Source organism: Blennius ocellaris (genome assembly GCF_963422515.1).
Source record: "Blennius ocellaris genome assembly, chromosome: 16".
In the NCBI taxonomy this organism is placed as follows: Eukaryota; Metazoa; Chordata; class Actinopteri; order Blenniiformes; family Blenniidae; genus Blennius; species Blennius ocellaris.
The window spans coordinates 13688837-13708344 of record NC_137665.1 but is presented as its reverse complement, the minus strand read 5'-3'; the positions used below and the strand labels follow the sequence as shown (position 1 = coordinate 13708344).

General features: G+C 42.1%; 1 protein-coding gene across 1 annotated transcript in view; it reads left to right on the top strand.

The window, feature by feature from the left end:
- The first annotated feature begins 7327 nt into the window (after positions 1-7327).
- The window catches only part of ints1 (integrator complex subunit 1), an 18503-nt gene continuing 6322 nt past the window's right edge, over positions 7328-19508 (top strand). The window contains 34 exon segments of the mRNA XM_080511569.1: positions 7328-7434; positions 7778-7905; positions 8380-8667; positions 8750-8946; positions 9218-9355; positions 9438-9597; positions 9686-9791; positions 9965-10151; positions 10283-10428; positions 10513-10654; positions 10757-10933; positions 11025-11145; positions 11223-11343; positions 11440-11517; positions 12205-12362; positions 12555-12651; positions 12740-12831; positions 12944-13004; positions 13093-13290; positions 13533-13662; positions 14047-14223; positions 14360-14509; positions 14589-14768; positions 14871-14975; positions 15112-15279; positions 15538-15649; positions 15731-15889; positions 15982-16128; positions 16209-16307; positions 16506-16630; positions 17275-17529; positions 17618-17777; positions 17851-17982; positions 18359-18527. Of these exon segments, the coding sequence (XP_080367695.1) occupies positions 7851-7905; positions 8380-8667; positions 8750-8946; positions 9218-9355; positions 9438-9597; positions 9686-9791; positions 9965-10151; positions 10283-10428; positions 10513-10654; positions 10757-10933; positions 11025-11145; positions 11223-11343; positions 11440-11517; positions 12205-12362; positions 12555-12651; positions 12740-12831; positions 12944-13004; positions 13093-13290; positions 13533-13662; positions 14047-14223; positions 14360-14509; positions 14589-14768; positions 14871-14975; positions 15112-15279; positions 15538-15649; positions 15731-15889; positions 15982-16128; positions 16209-16307; positions 16506-16630; positions 17275-17529; positions 17618-17777; positions 17851-17982; positions 18359-18527 (4790 nt within the window). The 5' untranslated portion in view covers positions 7328-7434; positions 7778-7850.

Genomic DNA, 19508 nt, shown 5'->3' with positions numbered 1-19508 from the left:
TCCTCGTACTAAATTAACTACAAAACAACAACAATGTACCAACATTCCACGCGCTGCTTCCGCAAGCACTCACGTCACCGATTCCTCGTGACCGCCCCCTCCATTCATGAAAATAACTTTCTGCTGACGTCAGTCTGGGAGGAGGAGGGGGGTCGTGGTGGGGTGGTGGGGGGTATCCATAAATAGAAGATAGATACTGTTGGCCACTGCTTCTGCTTACTTTACAAAACTAATCTGTACAAAGTCAGCTTCTTCTTCCTTTTATAATCCAAGAGAGAGAAAAGGAGCTTCGGGAGGAAATCTCCAACTTGTTGCTCCCTTCAAGCCTCGTGCTCCCTCCCACTTCTTTTATGGTCAGGCTTTCACTACAAGGTATTCAAAAATGTGCATTAAGTGAGTGAAAACAGCTACCCCCCCCCCCCCCCATCCTTCCCTCGGTGTGAGTTTGGGAGCAGCAGCATTCCATTCCTGAGGAAAGTATGTGGTGTAGTAGCCCGGCAGTCACAGGATTTCTCTTATTTTAACTGCACTGCAGCCGCTCACGTCACAAGTTATTCTGGGTAATTAAAGCACTGGATGCAAACATGTTTGCTCTGCATCTTTTAAAGGTTTTTTTTTCCGGTTCTTATTATTAGATATGACGGATCTTCAGCTTTGAGATGGGACCCAAACTATAAGAGATGACGTGGTACCTGTTAAAAGCAGATGCTGCGTGTTTACACTGTAAACAAGGGAGGCTACATGGTTCAAACAAAGCTCACTTTCCCTTTTTTCTTTCTGCTGAGTGGGCCAGCATTTTAAAAGCACATTTTAAAGACGATTGAAATGTGTTTTCTTGAATATTTTGACATTGTTCAGGAACGGACACTCCTCGTCCTGGAGGTTCACAGTCCTGTGCCATTGCTTCAACCCATCTGATTGCAAAGAGTGGTTTGTTATTAAGCTTTCTGCAGAGCCTCGTGATGATGCATTTATGAAATCCAGGTGTGTTTGAGCAGGGAAACATTGAAAACATGCAGTCTGTCTTCCCTGGACAGAACACCAAACACCCTAATCCTGTTAACCCTGTAAAAAGCCTATGGGTCTTTCCCTGCTATTATTATTACTATTATTATATTACTATATTTTCCTTACAGTTATTACTTTTTTTCCAACACGTAATTCAAAAAAGGGCATCCCCCTGAGCTCCGAGATGTTTGTTTGCTCCGAGATGTTTGTTTGCTCCTCGATCCCTAATGAAGTTTACTGTGGACCCCTCAGAGGAGACCTTACACGAGTGACTCCCAACATGGGGGCTCTAAAGATTCATGGGGGTCGTGAAGCCTTCTGGATTTCAAGGAGTGTAATAACTTTTTATGTCTTGAATACAGACGAGTCAGAATTTAATCTATTTTTCTAAAGAAAACTACTACATTTAAGTGTTAGATTACATATGAGCTGGATTGTTTATTTAAGAAAGGCACGACAATTTGGATTTTAAAGTTGTAAAATATCACAAGGACATGGGCATCTTGAACATGAACGTCTTGTCTGCAGAATATAGATCGATACATAGATGGACAGATAGACAGATAGATAACTAATCCCAGGAGAAATTCAAGTTTTTAGCAGCCCCCATACAACAACAAAAGCACAAAAGGAAACAGGCATGTTAGTAGCCAGATTGACAGTTCATAAGTCACCTCTAATCTTAAAATCTACAGAAATGCTAAATTAATTTAAAGTCCATATTTACACAGTTCAAGGCAGAGCGTCAGGCTAAAAGGAAAGATGAATTCATTAAAAAGAAAGAGAGTGCTAAAAGAGATATGGCTTCATGGAAGCAATGGACAATATTGGAGCTGAATGCATCTTCTGATGTGAAAAACTGGGAAACAAAAGTTTGGAAATGGGCAAACTGAAGTAACATCAGACCACCAACCCCGCCACCCCCCTCCCCACCCAATCCCAAAGATGTGGTGTGTATTCCAAAGAGTTTAATCTCAGAGAAAAGTAACTCATTCTTGCAGATTAAAACATAGGAACTGTATTACACATATCGTGTGTTATGAGGGTCCTTCTACTTTTTTTAAAAAATAAATGTACAGCATGTGGTGGGGAGTGGACTCGCCAAAGTTATCAATGGTAAAAATTGGTGAAGAAAAAGGTTGGGAGCCACTGACCTACACCACTGTTTCAAAATGCCTTAAATGAGAAATAATTGAAGTTAAAGATTAATCCACAAAAGTTGGCATTGTGACAACAAATTCCCAGTAAAGGTCAAAATCTGGAGCTCCGGTGAAACATAGATGTGATCAGTTTCATAAGACTCAGGAGTCGGCGTCTGTTTGCTCCTTCAAGTCAACTAAATAATGCTGATAAATATGGGAAACTGTCAAACGCATTTTAATACAAATACAACGCAGTGCGAGTTTACCAGAGTTGTGGAGAAACCTCAGTCTGAACACATCGTCTGGTGGTTTCCCTGGTTTTAGTTCTTCATTACATTGACCGTTTTAGGCCAAAAGACATTTCGTTATTGAGGTTTTTTTTCCTTTTTCTTTTTTTTCTTTTGTTCCATGATGACTTCTGTTAAGAGCAGTTAAATTTAGCCCAAAAGAGGAAATACAGACGCACAAAAATAAACACAGTCAGTATGTGAAACATTGCGTCAGTCTGACCTTTAGATACAGTATGACGGAGCAGATTAGTAAATAAGTGATAAAGGCCTTGTTGGGTTGTGACGGAGCCGCTGTCGAGGTAAAGCCAAATAAAACATGTTGCTTTACAGTCAGAGTCTCTCTGAAGTGAGGAGGGTTTAATTTTTTTACAGTTTTTCCAAAGTACTGACGTTCATTGAAAGCACTGAGCTTTGACACTTGTGAGTCACAAGAGGAATACTCCCTCATACACTCCACAAAGGCCCGCTTCCAGCTATAAACTGACTAACCCCTTACATCTATTTTCTCTGAGCCCGATGTTGTTCCTGGGAAGCAGATTTATCGTCACTGTCTCTGCTCTGTGGCTAATGACTCAGCGGATCAGACTTCTTCCTCTGGATCGCATGTGGAATCAATCGCTTACTAAAAGATAGTGGGCCGTGTTCTTTCATCTGCACTGCGGTGTGCTTCGAGTAGAAAAAAGGGAAATCGCAGATGAGTGACTGGCTTTTTTGTTTGGCTTTGCTCCCATCATCATCGTCATCATCATCATCATCACACCAATCGCAAGCAAAAAACAAAAGTTTCCACTACGGTAGTTTATATGAATCTTTTTTTTTTTTTTCAATCAGATCATATTTGTTTTGGGCTGTTTACGGTAAAAGTTTCTCCAAGGAAAACAAACAACGTTATTAACTTGTATACATTGAACAGGATAGGAAGAGGTGAACTGAGCTGAGATTAGATGAGAGTGGATGAGATTAGATTAAACAGATGTGTTGAGGTGAGATAGAATACAGTGGGAGATTTTATTGAATTATATGACATAGAATGAGTTGCGATCGTGCAGGATTAGATTATAGGATGAAGTGAGATTGAATGGGGCAATATGAGATTGAGGAGATATATGATGGATTGATCAAAACATCCAGTTACATGTGACGATAAAACTCGGCTACATGAGATATTTTGACTGAAATGTTTACTTAAAAACTCAAATTGATTTCATTAAAGCAGCAATTGAATATAATCTGATATTCAACCTCGATATCATTTCAACCCAAATGTTAGGGATTAGCAGTGTCGGTAAAGTGTGATTGGATTGAATCAGAGATTAGATGAGATGAATTCCCGTGAGACAGGATGTAGCGGGGAAAACATCACACAAACAAATAGAAAGTAAAGACCACAGCGCTTGTGTGATGTTGTGTTTCCTGCTGAATCTCACAGCGGTGCGACTCAGAGAGAGAGCTGCTGAGACAAAGTCTCTGCAGGACCACCGCTGATGTTGTGCATCAGTCAGACGTCCAGCTGCTCAGTCAATGCCATTCCACCCAATTACTGTCCATCTGGCAGCGGCGCTCGCGGATGACCTGAAATACACCCGGGGTTGTCCAACAAAACGCAAACAGCAGAGCATGTACAGCAGACCGGTCTGGGTTCTAGTTAAATCAGCGAGCTGTGGGGTCCGGGACTTTGCAGGCAGTTTTGGATTACAGGAAGTAACATTGAGTCACTAATCTTTCTCCTTTCTGACTCAGACTGTTGAACTCAGAAATGTGATCTGGTACAAAGAGGCCCCCTGTTGTAAGAGGATCCTTTTTTTTCTTCCAAATGCTTTAAATTATTAGGACGGAGGGACAAAAAAAAAAAATCTGATATTTACCATACAGGGTTGTTCAAACTGATGTAACGGCATTACCAGGAGCCAAATAATAATAAAAAAATCAATACAATCTCAAACTCACATTTTCTCGCACGAGATGTTTACACATTGTTGAGCGGTCGCTTGCTGAGAATACCTGACACATGAAATAGCCGTCTCTGGCACCGTCTGAGCCAAAAGTTGAAGAATTGTTATTGCAGATTTATGGACTTCCCAGATGACACAAGGTTTAATTCGGAGCTCTTACTGAACATTCCACTGACTTCACCAAAATGTGTTTCATATGAAAACACTTTACGTAACCAGCTGGCAACTGAGAACTGCTGAGAAAATGAACTTTGTGAAGTTACAGTACTGGTGGCAGCAGAGGCCGGAGAAGGCCTGGTATTAATGTGTGTGGAGTTGGTACCCATCAGATACTCTGGACGCTTCATCCATGTGAAAACTCTTTGATTGCTGAAGTGAAAACATATCAAAGATGATCACAAGTCTTCTTCACTGAGGCAGAGAGGAAGGTCTTTCTACACTTGATAGTCTTGTCACAGCTGAGCAATGCTGGAGGAATGAAGCAGATCTCTGCCACTGACCATAGGCGGGTCTAAATATGGACATTATTAAGGCTGGTTAGGCTTTGATGCTCTGATTTAGTTTTGCTCCCGGCACGGAAAGTTGTGGCCGATGAAAGAAAAAAGTTGTGAAGATGAAAACATGTGGACTGTCACATCTCAGTTACATCTTCATCACTTTAACTAGCTCTTCGCCAAACCACTTTAGTGTTTTATTAAAACAAACATCGTCATCTGTCACAATGGACGGTTTCACTTTGGACTAACGGTTCTGTTTGGGTTTTCATTCTTGTTCGTTTGCACACATGAGGCAGCACAGTCAGTGAGGAATAATGTATTTTATTAGAGCAGAGGCTGCTGCCACCTTGTGTTACTTCACCATCACCACCTCATGTTAGGTTTTTTTTTGTTCTACTTGAACTTCATACTGTTGTGTTCATCCTCTTTGCTTTCACTAATCACCTCCTACTTGCTTTATATATTGGAAAATGTTAAATACCAGTACTGTTATATGAACACTTGGATTGCGATATTAGAAATATTCTTATGTCTAGAAGCCATAAAAACCTATCACACACTCCAACAAGAAATGCATCAAGTGGCATACAACTAAACACAATTAAACATCTATGGGTAAAAACCCATATAAGTTTAATTGTGTTTAGTTGTATGCCTAAAACTGATGGTATTATGAAAATTGTGAAATATCCCATATCAAATAATATAACATACCTGCCTTCAGACTAGAGCAACTGGAATACCAGAAGATAACATTCATAGGGAAGAATTTGCCAACTCCACACAGTGAGGCCTGCTGAAACCCAATGGGACTTTATAGCACACTCCAGCCAAAGTGCCGTGACATCTGTTCAAAATAAATCCAAATGTAATGAGTCATGATGCAAATCTACTTACTTTCCAATTTAAAAATTGAAAAAGGGCAATATTGTCTTATGATTTTAAGTGAGGTCTCACTTGACATCATCCAGTTGTACAAGCTGTGGATCATTTGATCAAATTCTCAGAAACTGTTTATTTAATGAACCACAGCTTCAAAACATCTGACACCATGAAGTCATTCTCAGTTCTGAGGCTAAACTTTTTTTTTTTATTTTACCCACATGGATTTTCAGACGGGCTTGAGAGTCAAAATATAAAGCAACACATTTTTGTCATTCTGGATGTCTTCTTTATTGATCGGGCCATACATGAGCTGACTTTTAAGCAGACACTGTCTGCTTTTAAATGCAATGGCTTAGCTTTCTGCAACCAACTGGACAGCAACACTGCAGTATCCACACATGTTCTCTAGAACTATGTGTTGAACAATGCTCACAGTTTTCTCACACACTATCCAGCCGGCAGATGTCATTAACATCATGACATTTTACACTGTTGAGATGGAAAGTTCTCAGTTTCCTAGTAAGTTATGACTATGTGCAACACATTTGTTCACTTGAAAAATATAATTTACTAATGATGTAATATCTGACTAAAATACTCTATAATTCAAATAAAAACTCTCAGATCTCAGTATCCCAGATGTGACAACTAACAGCCTGCGAATGCACACACAGTTACCAGCCACATAATTAACAACCTGGTTTCACAGGAGATGGTAGGATAGATTTCATGTTTCATTTGAAACGGGAATGTATTGAAATTCCTTTAAATGACAGTATTCATGTGTTAATTACAAGGCAATAAAGTGTTCTGAGTTGAGTTGAGTTGAGTTGAGTTGAGTTAAGACAAGAATAGAATAGAATACCATGATTTTTTCCCCATGATTCTTTTCAATTGTATGGTAGAGTACTTGGTCACAAATTGGCACTTTTTACTAATGAGCATTTATTTTTTTAGTCCTGGCAATATATTCTTATTCTTATTATTTTTATTATTATTATTATTATTATTGTTATTATTGTTATTATTATTATTGTTATGATCATATTATCATCATTATTATTATTATTATTATTATTATTATTATTATTATTATTATTATTATTATTATTATTATTATTATTATTATTATTATTATTATTATTATTATTATTATTATTATTATATTGCCTATGACAGTAATACCCATGTGCATCTTTCCAAAGGAATGTGTCATGTGCAATTTACCAGCTAGGAAACTGGACATTCCCAGTTGGGAATAATAATCTTACCAGTTTACTTTAATAATGCATTTGTAGAAATGAGACCAGCGACTTCGATGTAATATTATTACCAATATGAGATACGGTAAATGGACAGGCAACTAGAATACAATTTTTTTTTAAAAATAGATTAAAATGAGCTTTTTTATTTTTATTTTTTGAGAAACTGAGCAAAATGTCAAAGGTGTGACGCGTTTAATCTCGATATGAAGATGATCTGAAATGAAGTGACCGCCCTCACTGCGAGGTGGCGCTGTGGGTTTTTCCTGTCAGTGAACAGCAGCTGCCACACGGGGAGGAAGAGGAAGTAGAAGCCGTCATGGCTCCGTCTGTCTGTTAGCTTACATGCTATAACAACAACATTCATAATAATTTCAGTACGACGTGCATCGCTCCGGGTAATCACAGTCAGTTTGATCCAACACATTAAGCATCCAGGTCACTCTGAGTTCGCTGAAGACAGATTCATTGATTGATGTTGTATGCAGTAATGTCTGGTAGCGGAGTTAGCTCAGGTTCGTGTATCGTTAGCGGCTGTATTGTTAGCCTAAAACACGTCCTCCGTGTGTCATACAGCATCTTAAACGTGTTTTTTATATTTATTTAAAAGTATTCAGGGCGTCAGAAGGAACCGAATATATATGTACTTATCTTCTATAAGGCTCCTTTAGATACCTTTGTGTGGTTTAGGTTATGAAAAAAGCCGGTTGTTGATGTTTCCTGACTTGTTTGTTCTTTTAGTCTCCTCTCAGGAGGAAATGCTCCCTGATCAACTCGCTGTCACTACAGTTTTGATTTATACTACTCATTAAAGATGAATCGTCCAAAGCCTACAACTCTGAGGCGGCCCAGCGCTGCAAAACCATCAGGTAGGACTAAACCACTGTGTTGTCTCCAATGTTATATAGTAATAATAGCAGAACATGTGACTGTATATGACTCCAGTATTAGCTTCTCTCCATTGGCTTTCTATTCAACCAAGAATAGAATTTAAAATCATTATTTTAGCCTAAAAAGTTCTTAACAACATCATATCTTACAGTGATTTTAATCCCATATGGAACTTGGAAGTTCATGGTCTGAGCATCATGAGTTTGAATTATTTTTGTTTGTTTGTTTGTTGCTCTCTGTCTCTGGCCTATAGTTTTCTCTTCTACGCACTAACCTCAACCATAGCAGCTGAAAGTCTCCACCCCTGAGCCTGTTTTCCTTTCCTCCATCACCTATGTTTACTGATGTGGAATTGTTGGGTGTTTCTTTGTGAGGGTGCCTTGAAATCACTCTGTTGTGTATGGCGCTATAGAAATAAAATTGAATTGAATTCTGTCATCTTACTTGTCCAGGGCACCCCCCACCAGGAGATTTCATTGCTTTGGGATCAAAGAACCAGGCAGGAGAGCCCAAAGCCCCCGCTGTCCTCCTAAAGCCCGCAGCCACTTTACCTGCTGACCGTAAGAGAGAGACCGCCTCCTCTCTGCCCTCCTCATCGGGGCTATCAACCCTCACCAAGCGGCCCAAGCTGTCCACTACCCCTCCAGTCAGTGCCCTGGGACGGCTTGCTGATGTTGCGGCTGTAGACAAAAGGGCAATATCCCCCTCCATTAAGGAGCCGTCAGTGGTTCCAATTGAAGGTATGTCAGTGGCTTTCACTGTGATTTTCCTGGATTGACGTGCAATTAGTGAACATCCACGTGTTTGTGTTTGTTTTGTTAGTGTCTCCAGCGGTGCTGCTGGATGAGATCGAAGCTGCGGAATCGGAAGGAAACGATGATCGTATTGAGGGGTTGCTTTGTGGAGCAGTGAAACAGCTGAAACTGAACAGAGCCAAGCCTGACATCACTTTATACCTCAGCCTCATGTTTCTGGCTAAAATCAAGCCCAATGTTTTTGCTACTGAAGGAATTATTGAGGTAAGACTTTTATCTTGATGTGGATTTAAAAAAAATTATACTCAATAAATCTTAACATTTCAAAATGCATCTCTCTTATTCTTTGTCTAATTTTGTAACAGTAGTCAGTGGAAAATGTTGCTTTCATAAGTGTTGTAATTTTAATGTCATCTAACTCATCATCGAGCTTAAAAATGAGGTTTTAAACAGAATCTTAGGCTTATTCATTCGACTTAGAAACACTAAACTCTAATAAGGTTTGAATTCTTCTTTATGTGTCTCAATTGTTCAGGCCTTGTGCAACCTCCTGCGTCGCGATGCCTCAATCAACTTCAAGGCCAAAGGCAACAGCCTCGTCTCTGTTCTGGCTTGCAATCTGCTGATGGCGGCATACGAAGAAGATGAAAACTGGCCTGAGATCTTTGTCAAAGTGAGATTGTCGAGATGTTTTAAATAGATGCGCATCATTCTGTTCCCATCATGTCTGAGCATTGTCTGAAATGTGTTTTCAGGTGTACATCGAAGACTCGCTGGGAGAAAGGATCTGGGTGGACAGTTCTCACTGTAAGAATTTTGTGGACAATATCCAGACTGCATTTGGCACAAAGATGCCTCCGAAGAGTATGCTGCTGCAGACTGACACCGGGCGCACTGGTGGCGATTTGAGTGCAGGTAAAGTATATTCCGAAGACATCCTGCTTTGTTGAATTTTAAAGTTGTGAAAAGCATTGAGTGTCTTTTTGGGGTGGTGGTGTTTCAGGCAGCAGTCCTCATCCCTCAACTCCAGATGAGGACGACAGCCAGACTGAACTCCTCATAGCAGAAGAGAAACTCAGTCCTGAGGATGAAGGACAGATTATGCCGAGGTATAAAAACTATTACTACTACTCCAAGAAATGCTGTGGAAGTTACAATATGCAGTCTTACATTCATTATTTACAGAATTGTAAAGCTAAGATAACAGTATTAATTCGCCATGTGCAGTATGCAGCATTTAGATACATTTTGTGTGCTTTTTCTGTTGCTTCTTCACCTTCAGGTATGAAGAGCTGGCGGAGAGTGTGGAGGATTATGTGCTGGATGTCCTCAGAGATCAGCTGAATCGCAGGCAACAGATGGACAACGTTTCCCGAAACCTGCTGCGTCTGCTCACGGCTACGTGTGGCTACAAAGAGGCTCGATCAATGGCAGTGCAGAGGCTGGAAATGTGGCTCCAGAACCCAAAGGTTAGTAATCTGATTTTCCAGTCTGTCCTTGACTGTTATTTAAGATTGAAGTCACTTTTTTTTCCATAAGGACTAGTATCAATCTTAGTTTCTAAGCATCTAACTCACTTTATGTGTGTTTGTGGGCGCAGCTCACTCGGCCTGCTCAGGACCTTCTTATGTCTTTGTGCATGAACTCCAACACCCACGGGGCGGATGACATGGAGGTGATCTCCAACCTGATCAAGATCCGCCTCAAGCCCAAAGTCCTTCTCAACCACTACATGCTGTGTGTCAGGTGGGACAACTTGTACTCTTTTTGTTCCTCCCCTTTGTTTTCAAATTCAGTTACTCAAATGCTGCTTTCCATGTGATCCTACAGGGAGCTGCTCAACGCACACAAAGACAACCTGGCAACTATGGTGAAACTGGTGATCTTCAATGAGCTGTCCAATGCCAGGAATCCCAACAACATGCAGGTCCTCCATACAGTACTTCAACATAGCCCGGAGCAGGCGCCAAAGGTCAAAGGAAATAATTCCACCGTCAAACCTTTCTTGGATTGTGCTTGAATCCCTTTGTTTTCTCAAAACTAATGTATTCTTTTTGGATCTCTGTGTCTGTAGTTCTTGGCAATGGTGTTCCAGGACTTGCTTACGAATAAGGATGATTACCTGCGAGCCTCCAGAGCTTTGCTGAGAGAAATCATCAAGCAGACCAAGCATGAGATCAACTTCCAGTCGTTTTGCTTCGGTTTGATGCAGGAGAGAAAAGAGCCCAGCTACGTGGATATGGAGTTCAAAGTAGGACGTCATGAAAATCGTTCCGATCTCAGCTGTTTAGTTTTTGTCTTTCAGCTGAATGCTGACCTGTTGATATTTATCTCTTCCTTAGGAGCGTTTTGTCATCCAGGTGACAGATTTACTGACCGTCTCTATGATGCTGGGAATCACTGCTCAGGTCAAAGAAGCTGGCATTGCTTGGGACAAAGGAGAGAAAAAGAGTGCGTTAATTTGTGAGTTTGATCAAATACTTCCACATTAACACGGGTGATAGGTTTGCCTTACAAGTGTTTCTGTATTTCTTGGCCAGACCTGGAAGTCCTGAGGTCGTTTCAGAATCAGATCGCTTCCATCCAGAGAGACGCGGTGTGGTGGCTTCACAGTGTGGTTCCAACCATCAGCAAAGTTGGTGCCAAAGACTATGTTCACTGGTCAGTATTTGTATTTTATTGCTTTGTCCCGACTGGGCTTACTTTAAGAAGCCCTTCTTGTGTCATGTTATGTTTTTCTCTTATGTCGTTCTGCAGCCTTCACAAAGTGCTCTTCACAGAGCAACCCGAGACGTATTACAAGTGGGACAACTGGCCCCCTGAGAGCGACAGAAAGTGAGTCTATTCACACCTTCCTTCCCCAGAGGAAATCCCCTATTCTCATTGTTCCAGCAAGCCACAACATATTCTAAGGGATTCATTCCATCATCATTTTCCACATGCTGAGTGTAGAGGTTGTTGCGTTGCAAATAACATTTTGTATTTTGCTTTCTTGATATTTTGTACATGATTTAGATATTTTTGTTTTGGGTTGTTTAATAGTGAGTCTTTAAAAAAATGCAGAAAGAAAGTTAGGAAAATTGTGTTTGAAAATGCTTCTTGGCAATAAATCTTAAAAAAATGTGAAATGGTGACACATCTGTATGAAACATGCATTTACAGGATGAGAGCCAGAGCTTTGCTGAGTCTTGTTTGGTTAACTGTTCAATGGAAGTCTAACAAAGCCAGATGCACTTTTTTCATGGAAGACGGTTTCCTGCTAATCTGACTTGATTTGTAAGGAAAATTCAAATAGATTCAAATGCCAAAAAAGCAGCATTGTTGCAATAAAGAAATCATAAATCAAACACAAGTTCCCTTGTGCATTGTTTGAGTTTTTTTAAAAAAAAATTTATATGGCACCTAAGGAGGACAGTACCGTTACTTTTTGTGTATTTATTTTACAATGTCCATAATTTCTAATATCACTTTTATCTTCCCATGACTTATTGAGCTGATTTTTCAAATATCATTTCTCCTCAGTTTCTTCCTCCGCCTGTGCTCTGAGGTCCCCCTGCTGGAGGACACGCTGATGCGCATCCTGGTGATTGGACTGTCCCGTGATCTGCCCCTGGGCCCGGCGGATGCCATGGAGCTGGCGGATCACCTGGTGAAGAGAGCAGCTGGAGTTCAGTCCGACGGTAACAGGAAGCGCTTATCACCATGTGTATATTTCACTCTGGCTGGGTGTTTGGACGTTTGGTAAACACTTGTGTTTTCGTTTAATGAGCCTCAAAAAGGCAAGTTACTGCAATGCATATTTTCAAAGTGGTGGCATCATTGTTTCTCAAGCTTGTATTTGTATACCAGGCTGATTGATTGCTGTTGAACAGATTTAGAGGTTCTGAGGGTGGAGAGGATCCAACTCATCGATGCTGTGCTGAATCTCTGTACATACCACCACCCAGAGAACATCCAGCTGCCAGCGGGGTAAGTCTGCTGTCTTCACTGGCTTTTAAAACGCTTTTAGAACGGACTGTTTATAGACTGCAATAACAATCAACTGCTGTCGTTAAAGGTACCAACCGCCAAATTTGGCAATTTCCACACTGTACTGGAAAGCCTGGCTCCTGCTGCTCGTGGTGGTGGCATTTAATCCTCAGAAGATAGGTACGACATTCTGATATTTATATCTAATTATAGAATGAGAGATATGATTGCTGTGGGTTTTTTTTAGCCGTATAATTTTGATTAACATTTTACCTTGTATCTTTTCCTTAAGGTTTGGCTGCATGGGATGGCTATCCAACTCTGAAAATGCTCATGGAGATGGTTATGACAAAGTGAGACTTTTTTTTTTTTAATGAGAAATACACATTACATGTCTGATGACGTTGCAGCTAAAATATTTGTGTTTGTGCGTCTTCAAAGCAACTACACCTTCCCTCCTTGCACCATTACGGATGAAGACACAAAGACTGAGATGATCAACAGGGAGCTCCAGATCTCCCAGCGAGAGAAGCAGGAGATTCTGGCTTTCGAGAGCCACTTGGCTGCTGCTTCCACCAAACAGACCATCACAGAAAGCAACAGCCTGCTGCTGTCACAGCTCACCAGCCTGGATCCACAGTAAGATCCCCCACGATGCACTGCAGGTGCATCGCAAACAATAAGCGAGCCTTCAATATGTTTTATATTTATAACACATAGATGAGAATATCTCCTACCTCCTTTGACAGCTCGTTTCGAATTTCACATAACTGTCAGATCGGAGACAGATTTTAAAGCAAACTTTAACATTCCCGAAAGAAATCTTTGTGTTAACATGCGTGTGATGGGATTAGAGTGTCAGAGCTGTCGTCTGTGTGCAGGGGTCCTCCTCGTCGACCCCCTCCTCAGGTCCAGGAGCAGGTGAAGAGTCTGAACCAATCTCTGCGCCTCGGTCATCTCCTCTGCCGGAGCCGCAACCCGGACTTTCTTCTCAACATCATCCAGCGACAGGTCATTTCCATTAACCCAACTTCTCCTACCTCCAGTACCTCTCTATTTTTTCCACATTTCAGTTTCCTGCTGCAGATGTTATTTCTATGTGTTTTTAATATATGGCTGCATTTCATCAGTTTTTCAGTGGCTTCATAGATATTGATGAAGTTGATTCACTAATCATAGCTTACTGTGACATCTGTTGAAATCATTCAAGCTATTTATTAACAAGTGAGTTGTTTTGTCCGGAAATTGTAGTCATGTCGCCGTCAATCACGGAAATAATGCCTCACAACTTGTACAGTTGTGACCATGCTTCAGAATGAGAAAACACATTGTAATCTGTGTGGATCAGTGTCTGACTCCTTGTGAACATGCTATCCATTTTAATTTCTCCGACAGGCTTCTTCCCAGTCCATGCCGTGGCTGGCTGACTTGGTTCAGTCCAGTGAGGGCTCCTTGGACGTGCTTCCCGTGCAGTGCCTGTGTGAATTCCTCCTGCACGACGCAGCAGATGACAGCCTGCCAATAGAAGACGACGACGAAGAGAGCAAAGAGCAGAAGGCCAAAAAGAGACAAGTAACTTGACTCTTTATTACAACTTTTGTATTTTTCTGAAATTAATCTTGTTTGCGAGATCATGCATGTTTTTATGCTGGTGCAATGTAACACTTGGAAAATGTTTGCCTAATGCCGATTTCATTTTATTTGTTAGAGGCAACAAAAACAAAGGCAGCTCCTTGGACGACTGCAGGATCTCCTGCTGGGCCCGAAAGCTGACGAACAGACCACATGTGAAGTTCTGGATTACTTCTTGCGTCGCCTCAGCTCCTCTCAGGTGGCATCCAGAGTTCTTGCAATGAAGGTACAGTATTTAGTATAGGGAACACAGTGTCGTATTATTGGTACAAGTGAAATGATGCATGTGGCATATGTTTGTGCAGGGATTGTCGTTGGTTCTGGGTGAAGGAGGCTTGAAAGACGGAGAGGAACGAGACCAGCCGATGGAGGAAGACTCTGCCGACGCTGAACTCCTGCCGGGGTACCAGTGGCTGCTGCAGGACCTCCCAAAGCTCCCATTGTTCGACAGCGTCAGAGGAATGACGTCCACCGCCCTGCAGCAGGTCCGAGGCCCATCTGTCAAAAGGAGATGCAAAACCTTTAAGGGGAAATATTATTGCATTTGTAAAGTGGATTGTGTTTTGTGTGTTTGCTCCCTCACAAAGGCCATTCACATGGAAACAGAGCCTCAGACGATCAGTGCCTATCTCATCTACCTATCCCAGCATGCACCAGTGGAAGAGCAGGCTTCTCACAATGACCTGGCCCTGGTAATCACATTGAGCTTTTTAAGTTGAACGCTTAGAGCCTGGCTGTTTTGGCCCACATCCTGCATGTTTGACACCCCTGGCTTCGATTCTTCTTTTCAATCCGTTTTCTTTTTCCTCTTTGTTCTGTTCTCTGCAGGATATTGCCCGGCTTATCGTGGAGCGCTCCACCATCATGAACAGCCTGTTTTCCAAACACTGCAGCAAACCCGAGTCGGACGCCGTGCTCTCGGCTTTCCTCACCATCTTCTCCACCTACATCAGGAGGATGAGGAAGACCAAGGAAGGAGAGGATCTATACAGCTGGGTGAGCATCGGCACGGGTGGTGTCACATATTTACATTATATAGTGCAAAGTTATCTTATCTTCTTACTGCTTTACATCCTTGCTTTTTTTTTTTTTACCTGTTTTATACCTGCTCCTCCATCCAGACCAGGGTCACAAAGACTGGAATATGTGTTGGTTTACAGATCTGTAGGCACTAACAAGTCAAATGTCAATAAAACAGTGGACGTCTTTGTTGGGGATAGTGGCTAAAAGCTTCATGTTTTGCAATATTTGCAGTCAGAATCCCAGGACCAGGTGTTCCTGCGTTGGACCACAGGAGAAACTGCGACGATGCACATCCTTGTGGTTCATGCCATGGTTATCTTGCTGACTCTGGGGCCACCAAAAGGTTGTCCTTCTCACTTTAACGCTCACTGTCACCATTGTTAAAGTAAATGTTGGAAGTTTTTACATCTGTTTGTCTGTGCAGGAGAGAGTGACTTCTACGCTCTTTTGGACATTTGGTTTCCTGATAAAAAGCCTCTACCTACGGCCTTTCTGGTCGACACATCAGAGGAGGCTCTGCTGTTGCCTGATTGGTTGAAACTGAGGATGATTCGATCTGAAGTGTCTCGGTTGGTCGATGCAGGTACAACTCCGCTATATCCACAAAACTGTGCCTTAATCATTGTATACATTTCCCCCCTTATTTTTAAACGGATTGTTGTCTGTTCCCCTCAGCTTTACACGACCTGGAGCCCCAGCAGCTGCTGCTGTTTGTTCAGTCCTTTGGCATCCCCGTCCTCAGCATGAGCAAACTCCTGCAGTACCTGGACCAGGCCGTCTCTCATGATCCACAGACGCTGGAGCAGAACATCATGGACAAGCGTAGGACTCGCTGCAAATATTTAACGGTTAAAACCATCAGTCACCCACCTGAAATCGGAAGTGCATTTTTATGTCAACAGACTACATGGCCCACTTGGTCGAGGTGCAACATGAGCGGGGGGCCACTGGGGGGCACACTTTCCATGGCTTACTGAGTTCTTCTCTTCCTCCAAGCAGAGGTCAGTGATTTAATACTCCTCATGTTGCTTATCTGACATTTTAGACTGTATTATCCAACAATTCACATTATTGGTATAAATTACTCTTTGGTTTCTCACATTGTTTTGACACGTCGGAGATCTGAGCGATGACCTTATGCCCCAAGAAAACGAGGTTGGAAATGTCTGATTTAAATAACTTTGTATCCTTTCTGACAGATCCATCCGAAATGAGTAAGGTCAAAGTTACCATGGAGACACCACACAGCTCGGTGAAGATGAGGGCAGCCAGTCAGCTCCCTGCGGTTGGACCTGATGACGATCTCACTGGCATGTTGCTTCAGGTATAGTTTATTAACATTTGTTTTGTTTTTCATGGCTCCGATATGTTGAAGGGAGAGAAGAACACAACACTGGGTTTATGGTTTGAGACAAACCACGCCACAGGGCTTGACCTGAAGAAGATTAGTGCATGACTCAATAGTGGGACTCTGGGAATTGTGCAAACATCCATCACCGTCCAGTCTATGTGTAGTAGGGGTTAGAAACTAATTTTCCCAAAGGGCCACATGGAAATGTGCTTTTCTATTGAAGAATGAGAATTAAGTTCACTTGAATTTTGCTCAATGAGAATAATCTCTTGGTAAAAGGCAGTTTATAACACATTTTTTATGACCTACCATTGCTCTGCGTCACTTTGTTTCCCAGCCTTTGTGTGGAAATCATGATCATGTTTTTCTATAATTTCAATTCAATAAATAAGCAAATTATATCTACTTTTTCATTAACAACCTTTTTAAGTTGATTCATTTCAAAACATCTGTTGAGTCATTTCCATATATTTTGTACATATCTCCACCAAAAGACATTTTTTGCAATAAAGTTTTATCATGATGCTCTAGAAGTGCATACCTGTTAAAGCTATAATGTTTGTGGGTTGATGGCTTCTGTGTCAAATTCACCTGTTTCCCTACGTTTCCACACACAGATTTTCCCCTTGAAGGTGGACCCTCGCTGGCCTGGCCCCCCTCCCAGCCAGCTCTCCCTGGCCCTGCAGCAGGCCTTGGCGAAGGAGCTGATGTGTGCCAAGCAGGGCCACATTCAGCAGGGCGGCCTGGCCTTCCGCCTGCTGCAGGCCATCACGGCCCTGCTCACCTCCACCCACGCAGGCCCGATCGTCATGTCCATGCACCGCAGTCACGCCCTCTCCTGTCCTCTCATGCGCCAGCTTCACCTCTACCAGGTACAACAAACCCACATGCTGAGCAGTCACTGTGCAGGCTGCTTCATTATACACTTAAATGACTTAATTCGGATGTATGTCTTCCTAGCGTCTCGTGTCCCAGGACATCGCCTTCTCCTCGCTGTTTCTCAAAGTCATCGTTGAGATGTTAATCTGGTTAGACAATCCAACCGTGGAGGGCGGCCCATTGAAGACCCTGCTCAGATCCTTCGCTACCCAGAACTCCCATAAACACAGGCACAGTGATGGTGAGCATGGATTTCTCTTAAGAATCGAAATCATTCATTGTCTACAAACAAGTGATGCGTGTTTTTTTTACAGTGCGTACAGGCTTCCTTCACCTGGCTGAGGCGTTGGCTTATCGCAGGGACACTGAAGTGCCACTCAGGACAATCATGGCCATGCTGAGAGCTGGAGAGAGATGTAACGCAGAAGCTGAACTCGTCGGCAAAGGTAAGAAGTGGTTGTTGTAATGTGTCGATGGGAAGCAGCTGCAGATATCATAATAACAGAAACTAAATGCAGAGTTTTCATTTTTGAATATCAAGGTCACTTAAAAAGCTAAATGAAGCAGCTTTTAAGCCTCCAGATATGTACATATGTGCTTGACTATGTTTTGACTTTTCCCAAACATAAATCAGTATTTTGTAATGGTAAGAAAAGTCAAATAGAAGCTTGAGGTGCTAACTTGACTGAAAACCTTCCTCTAAAATGACACGTGACGGTGTTTTGTTAAAGTTCAGAAGCTGCTGGCGTGTTCAACTTTTTGGTGTTGTTTCATGAATCCACAGCCAACTTCTAAATATGCAGGTTTTTGTTAATTCCTCAGTGCTACAAGGGCTGATGGAGGGGAAGTCGCCGTATTTAGAGGAGCTGCTATTTTTGCTGATGACCGTTGGTACGCAGAACGGGACGGCGGGCCCTGTTGCCATGGTGATTTCCCTGCTCCTTCAGGAAAGTGAGGAGCGAGCTGTGAAAAAGGAAGCCGATCCTAACAAGTGAGCCCCACAATTTCTATTTCCCTCACAAGTCATGCAGGAAACATTTATATTTGACAGGACTAAACTGACAAACACGGACCGGCTGTGACAAAAATAGCGGAGCAGCGTTCTCCGTCTGTGGTCCCGTAAACTCCTGTTGGATTGCAATCCGGGGAGGTTTAATTGGTTCTGCAGCCTTACGGTGGCTTTACAGACTCGCGTGCTGTGAAATTTAGAGGAAACTGCTTTGAGTTCTGCCCCACTGCTGAGGCAGGTACACAGTGAGGCCCCACCGCTCACTGTTTCATCCACCGTGGATTGTAATCCCTGAGACATGTTGTCGCTTTTTTTTGTTGTTGTTGTAAATATCTGGAATGGTTTTGTGTTTTCTTGGCCATAGTTTCAATTATAGCTGCAAGCAGCGCTGAACGGGTCCTCGCACACCCAGGCACATTAGAACGTGGTCCGTGTTGAATTTCAGTGCACGTCAGAATGCGATGGAACAACAATAGTACATCACAGTGTTAAGAAATGTTTTTTCTTTTCTTTTCTTTTCGTTTCCTTTCTTTTATGTGTTTTATGTGTTGCTACGTGTTTGAGGCAAATACATTTGTGAGGTGAGCGGTGGAACTGCCCAGTGTTCTCCACTCATGACAAACACATTTCTGCTTTAGCCTCATTGTTTTGTGTCATTACAGGATGTGATGGTTGAAATCTGAAGAAAATGGACACACTAACTTCCTTTACCAAACAGGAGCACATATAAGCTTGAGGATTTAATTCGATGATGCAAGTTTATAATAGTTAGGAAGAGAAATAGGTGAACATATTTTCCTGGTTCATCCTCCGGCCTTCCTTTTCTGCTGCCTCTCCATCTCTTTGTCTCTGGCGGCCTCCTCTGAGCTTTCTTCATCTTGGACTTGGAGCTGAGTGCAATCAGCTGGAGGATCTTGTCGACGGGAGCTTTCATGGTCCATGTCACGCCAGTCCTCTGCTTCT